General features: G+C 49.6%; 1 protein-coding gene across 2 annotated transcripts in view; it reads left to right on the forward strand.

Moving 5' to 3' along the window:
- LOC119394399 (uncharacterized) overlaps positions 1–9,849 on the forward strand; it is a 275,463-nt gene extending 265,614 nt beyond the window's left edge. For both annotated transcript variants that reach the window (XM_037661694.2, XM_049415773.1), the window contains 2 exons: positions 7,052–7,416; positions 8,269–9,849. In XM_037661694.2, coding sequence (XP_037517622.1) covers positions 7,052–7,416; positions 8,269–8,307 — 404 coding nt within the window. In that variant the 3' untranslated portion in view covers positions 8,308–9,849. The remainder of the gene's footprint in view (positions 1–7,051; positions 7,417–8,268) is intronic.
- The last annotated feature ends 257 nt before the right edge of the window (positions 9,850–10,106 follow it).

Below are 10,106 nucleotides of genomic sequence, written 5' to 3' on the forward strand. Positions count from 1 at the left end.
CGCATGCTTTTGCAGATTGTCGCCGCGTACAGGAGAATAAAATAACATCTGCTGGTAGTGTAGCGACACCTGTCGGAGCAGATATCAACCACTCCGCCAGCTTCGTCTTTGTTGGGCCTCCGAGATTGCGCGCAACCCGTCGGCGCACAATATCTGGGGTCATGACTGGGCGAAGCTCAAACCGTCGAGTGCGCTCATGGGAGCGCTGCCATCGCCAGCGATGTCAGGGTGTCTATGAGTTGAGGGTGCAAGGCAGTGGTGAGGAGGAGGGTACAGATATAAACTCCGTAGCGGCCTTGGTAGACAGTGCGTCGCTTAATTTCTGGTGCGAATGATTTGGGGATGCCCCTGCCTAAACGCTGACAAAACTTCAAAAAACCGTTTCAGGGTCCCTTTAAGACACAGAACCATTAGTTCGCAGTCAGCGCTAGTCCTGTGTTCTTTCTTGTCCGCGTCTTCTTCGCGCTGTTTTTAACTAAGGAAGGAGGGAGCCGCGATGAACTTTCGCCCCCTCCCCCCCTGAAGGCGAAACCTGCGCACGCCTATGCCAGTTTGGGCGTCCAATATTCGATTCGCTGCACGCGTGCTAAGCTGTCTCTGCACCAGAGTGACACAGCCGTTTATCATGCACCGCTTCGTATGGCTGGGCTATAGAATTCACTGCAGAAAAAAGGGACCCGAAGATGCATTGTTAACGCGCAAGCCTCATAATGCATCATCATACGCAAACATTGACCGGCGGCCCACGTCGGCGGCGTCAACAGGAGTGGTGCAAAAAATCATCACGTGACGACTTAACCATATGACTTCATCATGATGTCACTGATCGTCAGAATTCGTGACATCATTATGACGTCAACGTGATGTGACATGGTGACGTCAGCACATGATATCGTTTCTTGGTCAAAGGTGGGCCGATCCTGGAGGCAGTGCAAAACAAGGTGAGGTACAGAAAGGTTGCTGCAAAAGCACGTTAGTACGTTGTTTGACTTTCATTATGGTAAAAAGTCATTGTTTCGCCGCAACTACGAAGCGATTAATGCGATAGCAATAAATTGGAATGTAACGCGAAGAACGGAAAGCAGCTCGAAATTACCAGCGCGTCGCTCAGGCATCAAGGACGCACGAAAAGAACACGCACAGGACGAGCGCAAACTATCAAGTGTCACAGCTCGACACTTAAAGCGCGCTGCTCAAACACGAAGAAGGACGCACGAAACGAATGCACAGGTATACACAGGACCGGCGCGAACTAACAGCTGTAACAGTTGTTACTTCTTTCTGTTTGAAGAGCGCGCTCCTTTCGCAAACGCGGCCGCTGCAGCGAGCAAAGTGACCATCGTACGCTCTTTAACTTAAGCGCAGACACCGCGGTGGAAGCACAAGACATACAAACCACCCCACTCACGAGATAAGCGCGCGCGCCGGCAACCACGCCCTGTAAGGCAAAGTGCACCTCGCGTCTCTCGCATGCAAGCAAGCAAGCAAGCGCGCGTGCATCACACCGAGCGGAGCGGCGACCTTTAAAGCGCGCCCCTCGGGCACTTCGCGCCTTCTCGCTGATGACCAAGAAAGCACGCTGAAGTAAATGGTGTATATAAATAGCTCGCCTAGCCGTCTACCGCCGCACGTTGCGGAGCGAGAGGTCGCCCGTTCAATTCTGCGCGTCGCAAAGTATTTTTTCTTTGTGGCTTTTATATATATATACATACATTACATATACGGGCACATGACGGCGACGCCGATGGTGACGCCGACGGCAAAAATCAGCAGATAGTGTCCATATAATTGCTATTGCAATAATATAACAGTGATGCGTTAATCGGACATTACTCTCTAACAAAGAGAGGACACATAAAGGTTAAGTGAATGACAGGGAGCTTAACCGGAAGCTAAGCAATCCAGTTTGCTACCCAGCACTGGGAAAGGGGCAAGGGTAGGCAGGAAGTTAAGCGTGCATAGGCTTGCGCAGAGCTCCTCATCACGGGGAGGGGGGGGCAGTCTCGCCGAAGCCCCGCCCCCCCACCCACCCCTCGTTCGTCGAGCTCGAAAAAAAATAAGCTTCTGTGTGGATGCAAAAATTAAAATGAAGCAATGACGTGCTTCTCACAGCGGCGCATCTATCGTCCCCGGCTTTCCCGGATTAAAACTGGGTGGCAAACAACTCTTGGAAGGCAACGCCAGGGTTCCTAGGCCGCATTTATCTTCAAAAACGTGCACGGCCGCAATCTTTCACCTTTAAAAAAAAGTTACGACTGAGTAAAGGCGGGGGCAGACTTGGCGATCCCCTTGAGATAATTGGGGGGCGTACCTCCTGCCCCTCTCGTGCGCACGTGTATATAAGTGTGCGTGTGTTTAAGAGCGCAGCTCACCCTGGTGACACAAGCAAATTTAGTGTCATTTTGAGCGAGTGCACTACGCCCCCAGAATGTTACTTTGGCGGCGCGCTGCTACACGAGAAAAACATGTGTACTTCGGAACTGATGGTAATGGCGATGGGTAATTAGGTAGCACAGCAGATATTTGCTATTTCAGGCAGTGTTTCTTGAGTAATTGTGCGTTATAGCTAAGCAGCCCTTAAAATAAACTTCAGGTACAAACGCAGCCGTTGCGGCCATTGCATGGTGTGTGCAATGCTGGGCATGCCCATGGCTGCCGTTGCTGTAAACTGCCTGGGAACGAGGATAGCAAAGTAGTTTTTAGTGGTATAGTATGTATTAATGCATAACATTATTCCTAATAACGAAAACGATAGTTTATAAATACTTTAAGCTCACTCTCGGATAATAACTTATCTATTTTCAAGCGACTGCTACCGAAGCTAGACACTGTGTTTCGGCGAAATGAGTTTGGCGAACGCACTCGCCGGCAAGCGCGCTTCGCAGCGAGTGTCCCTAAGCGTTCCAATGTGACAGCGTGCGAATGACACTAGCGGCGAAGTGCACCCCTTCGTAGTACACTTAAGTTGGCCCGTGTGACAGGGGTATAAGGCGCCCCTTCTTGCATAGAGTGGCGTTGCTGTTGCCGTTGTCGGCGTTACAGATAGAACGAACGAGCACGAAAGAGAGGGAACGTGGAGCGTAGCGAGCCGCCGTGTTAGTCTGCCATTCCTCGTGCCTGCTCGCGCTTCTTGTGACAGCGCAACGCATTCCTCTCGCGCACGGGCACGAGAAAGTGGGTTCACCAGCGAGGCTTGGGAAAAGAATGCGAGCACGGGACTCTGAGCAACGCTCCGAGTGACGCATCGCAAATAGCAAACAGACGCTCAGCGATCCAGAAGCCTAATAGCAGACGTATAATGGCGTTTGTCTGTCTGCAAAACATAAAACACCTTCAATTACTACCCGCCGTAAAGACAAAAAAAATTGTGTTATGGGGGGTAAGAAAATTGCACTACTTGTTCGTGCGAACGCATCTACCGCAGGAAGTCTCACTGGCTTCCGCAGCATTGCACGCGATGTGTGAAGCGGAGCCTGCAATGCACAGAGTGGTGTGCGTAGCACTCGAGCGCTGGCAGTTTGTGCGATATGTAACGAATGTTACATTGCTACAACTTCGGATAGCGATAACATCAAAGACAGTTTTTTTGCTCCAACACGAAGCTGCGCTCATAATCCGCCTTTTCCCGGCGTCCCCGCGCATGTGCTCTCCCCTAGCGGAAAAGTCGGGAAACATTTCATCATCTCGGAGGCTTTGATACTGGCAACACCGGTTGTACCGAACCCCTACCAAACCCTTACCATAACAGCAGAGGGCAGCACAAGAACATGAAAGAGGCGGCATCGCATTAGGCAGTATCTTAATCGTCGGTGAAAGCTTTTGTGTTTTAACACTCTCTCTCATACTTTCTAAGCAAACATAAGATAATACGGGCCGTCTTTCCTCGATGCGGACGTTCGAATTCATATAAAAATCACAGGGTACCTTGAGCATTCACCTAAGACGAGTCGAGGGCGAAAGCCATCTTCTTTGTCTTCTCACTCGGTGTATTGTTCCTGTCCGGCCACCCTCCTAAAGCTTTGTGCACCTAGCCTGGTTTCGCACTGCCTCCAAGATCGGAGGTACCTCACCTGGTTTTGCACTGCCTCCGTGATAAGCCCACCTTTGACCAAGCTACGATGTCATGTTATGACGGTGCAGGCTTATGCCACAGAAGCGAAGGAACGAGGCGGCTGAACCAGAATCGACACCAGCAGGGAACACGAGCCGCGGCTTCACGTGCCACTGCGAAGCGCCGTCTTTATTTTTTTCTCTTGATGTCGCGCGCGCTACGGTTTTGTTCGCCGCCCAAAGGAGGGTGCAACAACGGCATTTTGTGGCGTTATGTCACATGACGTCACAGCAGAAATTGTGACGTCATGACGACGCCACACATTTTTGCGATCTGTGACGTCATCACGTGATGATGATTTCTTGCGCCACTCCTCGACGCCGCAAGACGCGAGACGCCGACGGTGAAATTTCGTGTTTAGTGAGGCCATGGTGTGCGATATATCTTACACCGTGAGTGAGGCATACAAGGCTTTCGGCTTAAAGGGACACTAAATGCAGATATTAAGTCGACGTTGATTGTTAAAATAGCGCTCCAGAAACCTCGTAGTGCCACTTTTATGCCAAGGAAGTGCTTATTTTGAAATAAAATCACGTTTTAGTGGTCCGCATCGCGTTAGAGCACTTCAAATCACCCGCCTAAACTCAGGATTTCATACGTCACTGCTGCCGTGCCCAACGTTGCCCGCCTTTACTGCGCGGCCGCCGACACTAGTAGCCGCAGAGCGAAAGTAGCGGCACCCACAGCAGCAACAACGGCCATCGAAGCCATCGAAGCTTGCCGCAATCGCCGCAATGGATGTGTACGGAGAACTTGACAACGAGACATTGGCTCGCGACGCTGGGCTGTACGCCGCGGCAGTACGCGATCCCGAAAATACCACTGAGACGCGACCGCGTGAGCGAAGCAGGACGCCGGGCGAAGCGCAGTTCGGCGGAAACGGAACCTTTGAACCACGCGCGCCGTTCCGCATGGCAATGCCACAGAGGTTCGTTTTTCCATGAATCAAAGGGAAACGAAAAAACAGCAATTTATTACGTCTTTTGATGCACGGAAGGTTCTTTTTTTATAGCTGCTAGTTTGATTACTAGCGATTTATTGTAGGCAGGCTCTCATACGTCATCGGGATCACTTCGAAAATGTCCCACTCGTGGCGCTCATAATGTGATACATTTAGCTTAATTTCTCGGTAAGCAGGGCACTGCTGTTGATAATATTGCCGTTTCAGAAGTTTTCATACATTGAGTTTCACTTTGACGTAAATTGTTATTTGCCTTTAGTGTCCCTTTAATAAATCCTGCATTGCTCTAACGTCAGTTTATAGAAGGATAGCGTGTGTTGTGGCAGCACACATCCCGGTGCTTTATTTTATTTCGCGCTGTTTTTTTTTATATTTAGTGGTATGGCTTTTTCTGTACACAATGAAACGCTGCCTCCTAGCTCTGTGTGTCACCTTACTTTATTTCTTTTTTCTCTGCGCATTCGCGGTAGCGGTAGTAGTGGCGGCACCAGCTGCGCGGGCGAAAAAAAAAAACGCTTTCTTTTAGTGCCAGAAACAAAAGGTCTAGGTTTAAGGCGTGCCAGCAAAATAGGTCGGAAGCGTGCGCTAGGCGTCGAGGACACCCAGGCCCGAGAGAAGCGCCGTGGAACAGGCGCGTCTTCGCTACGCCGAGAAACGGGCCGCAAGCATAACCGCGTCTCGCGGCCATGGGAGACGGGGAGCGGGACGAACACAACCTAAAGAGGGAGGCAAACCGACAATGGGTAGCAGCCTTGCGACAGCGCTTCTCTTTTGTTGGCCCAAAGAAGTACTTCGAAGAGTACTTTATAAGGCACAAATTTGGAACGGCATGTATGCGACAGGCGTTGGTTCCGTTGGGCCATGTCCTCTGTTGTCGATCGCCACAATGCTTCATTGCATGAGGCGTCTCCCGACGCGGACGTGCCGAGCTTCGTGATGCACTCCGAAGCTGCATTTTTAAGCAGAAACGGCGGTGCTTCGGCTCTCTGGAATGGCTTCTACCTCCAGTGGGCGGCATCCGTGAACGCTTTCTGGTGTCTCGCATCCCGTTCACGAAAATGAAACGCCTATCGCATGGGGTTCCGTTCGGTATAAAAAGTTTGGCGAAGCCTCCTCTAGTGGCGCAAGATGGAACAGCGGACCTGGGCGGCCTTTCCTGCTTCTCTTCATTTTTTTTTCTTTTTCTCTTCCTCTCTTTCTTTCTCTTTATGTCTTTATCTCTGTTTTTTTCTATCTTTCTTCCTATCTCTTTTTCTCTGTGTATTTCCTTTTCCGTCTTTCATCCTCTCCCTCACTTTCTATCATTTTCTTTCTCTCTCTCTGTATTCGTTCTCTCGCCCATCCGAGTTAAAATCATCCAAATTCCATTACGGCGATTTCCATGACTACGTGGGATCTGTACATTTCCACGTTTGTTATTTTAAACAATGGCATGTGTGTTAGTACTATCAACATCGGGTACTCGGCAACACTGTGCGCATTAGGCTAGCATTCTTATTCTGTCCCTCATATACCTCATATCAATTCCCTCATATCGCCAGCTGTTGTACCAGACGTTGCGTCAGCTGGTCGTTCTCCTTGCGATTGGATTTTATTGTATGCAACTCAGCACCGACCGCAGTGATGTAGCCAGAACACGCGTGAAGCGTAGATTCAGTATAAACACTACCGGTAACGGAATAAAAGATACCGGGTAGTTTCGGTAGAAACACGCAGTGCGAGGCATCTTTGAAAGTGTGCGGTTTTGTAAGCTCTGCTGAAATTTCTTGCAATCTAACGCTAGCAATAAACTTCGTATGAGGCACACGAACGTAGGCACACACATTAAATGAAAATTCTCATATTGTGAATGAATCGGATATAATGCCGCATATGCTATTTTGTTCAGTGTTTCTGGTTTGGTAGAACTGTGCAGCACTTATCCGTACCTGTGATGAGAGAAGTGTATAAATCTCAAATCAACCGTTGCGCACTCGCAGGCTGTTCCCGCCGCGCAAGCGGCTCCTCGGTCAGGTCGCAGGCCTCGCAGCGGTCGGCGGCTTCCAACAGGAGCGGCTCGCTGTCCAGGGTCGGCTCCAGGCAGGCCCCGGCCGCGGCTAAGGGCGCCGAGAGTTCGGCCGTCGCCTCCGCTGCTGCGCCCTCCGAGGCCTCGTGTACCGAGGACGAGGACGACCGGGTCCCACCGGCGCCCCCGCCGGCCACCGTCGGAGGCCAGCAGAGGAAGCCGCCGCACGAGCCCGTGCGCAGGGCCGCCTCGTCACCGATGGACGCGGTGCGCCCAGACCCTGAACAGCCCATCACGCGACCGCTCAGGTCGCCCCTGTCACAAGACGTGCGCGACAAGGTGAGCGGTGTGAACAGGTGGTTCACTATTGGCATGCTTACTTATTGACATCTCTAGCGACCGTGTTTGACCGTTATTTCAGAGTACTTCTCACTCAAATAATACGGCTCTACGTACACTGCAGTCTTAGCCTATCGAGAGTCATTTAGAGATCAGCAAAGACGTAACCTCATGGCCACGAGAAGAGCAATGCAGGGATGTGCTCGGAGTTGACTGCGATATGATGAAACGAGGGACAGTGTCAGAATCTTCATCTTTCTTGCCACGCTTGTAGAGACGTCGCAGTCATTCCTTGCGACCATGTAGCCGCCTAGTGCACTAGTCATCTGGATAATATAATTTGTGCTTGGACAACCATCATAGGCCTCGATGGTCAGTAACAACGGCAAGATGTCGTCCGCAAATACCATGCCGCAATTTTCACAGGGCCCAAGCTAGAGCACAGCTATCCCGCTCTCTTATCGAGTAGTTCTCTTTCACAAGTGATAGTAGGTGACTGGACTCTGCAGCAAACCTCTAAGTAAGCTTTACCGCGTGGAAGAAGGAAAAAGACCGGTCACGTGAATGCTAGCGTCGGTATGTTTACCATCAAAGCGACAAAGTAGTCAGTCTTCCGTAAAGGCAATCAAGGCGACTTGGAAATCACGCGCGCAAACTTTAATCCAAATGAAATGAATACGGCAGCCAAGCATCTTCTATTGTGATGACGCAAATGGCAAACTCTTCATTAATTTTGAGAAAAGAAGGTCTACAATAAATCAGTGTACATTTATCTGCAATCTTACTTTATTCCATGACGACTTGCTTATATCGTTTATCACTTTCTTAACCTGTGTTTTCTTGCTTTCGCAGGATGTCACCGGCTACGCAACGGCTCCAAGTTTAGAATAACCTGCAGTACACTACGTCTGAAGAGTCGTAGCGTATAGAGGTGCAGCCAGTGACGATGCGAGAGCGTGACGGCGGACTAGCGACGCAAAGTGTCGCGGATTGGGCCGTCCGACGTCAGCAAGATCTGCAAGCACATGCGCACTTAGTGCCACGCGAGAGTTCGTCCACGTAGAGACTGTAGAACCTGCACGACCTAGAAGAGTAGCGTGGCAGCGTTAACATACCTTGAAGAAAGTGACGATGAAGTTGTCGACGGCGATACGAATCACGTGATCAACATAACGCGCGAGAACCAGTGAAAGTAACAGATGACGCTGCGATGCTTACGCTGAGCCGCGCGTGCACGAGCGGGTGCGCCGACGTGTATGGAGGTGTGTAATGGATTGCGTTGATTGCGAGTGGCTGTTCCGAGCCACCGTGCTTTGTTATTTCCCTTAATTAACGAATGATCGAGAAGTAGATGTCGCTTTAATACAGAACACTCATACATACGGCGACACAGAAGAGCAGTTGAGGACGGCTGATTCATGAAGTTGCATTTCGAAAGATTTTCCGCAAATAGCGACAATTCTAGCGACATGGCTGTGCAGGTTTGAGCACGAAAGTGTAGTTATAACGTTAGTGCGGTGCGCGAAATCACCGCTTTTTCTTCGATCAAGTACACTCGGAGGCATGGGGGATGAATACATCTATTCGTCATCTCTGCAACTACTGACACGTACGTCAGCGCTGGCTAAAGAGAAATGACCAGTTGACTTTAGACTAGTTGCCCCTTACATAACGTACAACGGCATGGTGACAGACGAGATTGTGTGCGGAGCTAGTACGCCGTGCTTTGCAACACTACACTTGACTGTTCCTAACCACGCAAACCTACGCGAAATCACCCACCTGCTTATTTTTCAGAAAAAAAAGGTTAACCACACTCCGCTTCTGTGCACCAGGGCGCCTTGCAAAAGTTATTTTGACAGATATAAGTTTAAGAAGCAACACTTCTATACGCGTTCCGCCTAGCAACACTTTTAATACTGTGAAGTCTCAGCTATGCACAACTCCCACATTTGTTTGCGTTTAATTCATCGCCATCAGAACGCTTCAAGAAAAGAAAACAAAAGACACCAGTCAAGATGAAGAATTTGCAAAAACTTGACTTCTTTGCACCGACTTGAAAGCGTTGCTAGTGGTACGAACTCACTACGAACAAGGCTTTCGTGTGGGGCCTAAGATATCTCGTTTTATGTGGTTTTCTCTTGCATTTTGAACAGAACTTATCTTACTTGATTCACTGTTGTTCCTGAGCAAGCAATGTTTCGTCGAGCTCACAGCTTTAAATTTCACACAATTCTGTTTTTTTTTTTCCTAATAAACCTGGCTAAAGCCAGCAAAAACAAGAACCATAATTTGAATACTAGTCACAGATGTTCGTTCGTCAGCTTCTTTTTCTTTCCAGCTCTGCCTGTTCGGAAAATCTGTTTCTATCAAATGCGGATGGTTTCTGTAATTTGAAGCACACTGTTGATAAACATTGTCCGGAACAACGACGTCAATGTCTCTTTCGCTTCACACATTTCTTTGAGGCTGCATGCTTTGCGGCTACATCGTTATTCTGGCGACGACCGATCGATCCATTCCTGGCGAGGAACGAAGATTGCCATCCTAGATTAGGTACTAACTGTGGCAACACTGATTCGACTAGCAGTCTGCTTCCTTACATGTTTTGTAGTACGAATCTCAACAGCGCAAAATCAACACGGGGCCAGAAAATAATGCCACCAAAGCGGGATAACAAGGTTTTGCGC

Source organism: Rhipicephalus sanguineus, chromosome 5 (assembly GCF_013339695.2).
Source record: "Rhipicephalus sanguineus isolate Rsan-2018 chromosome 5, BIME_Rsan_1.4, whole genome shotgun sequence".
Lineage (NCBI taxonomy): Eukaryota > Metazoa > Arthropoda > Arachnida > Ixodida > Ixodidae > Rhipicephalus > Rhipicephalus sanguineus.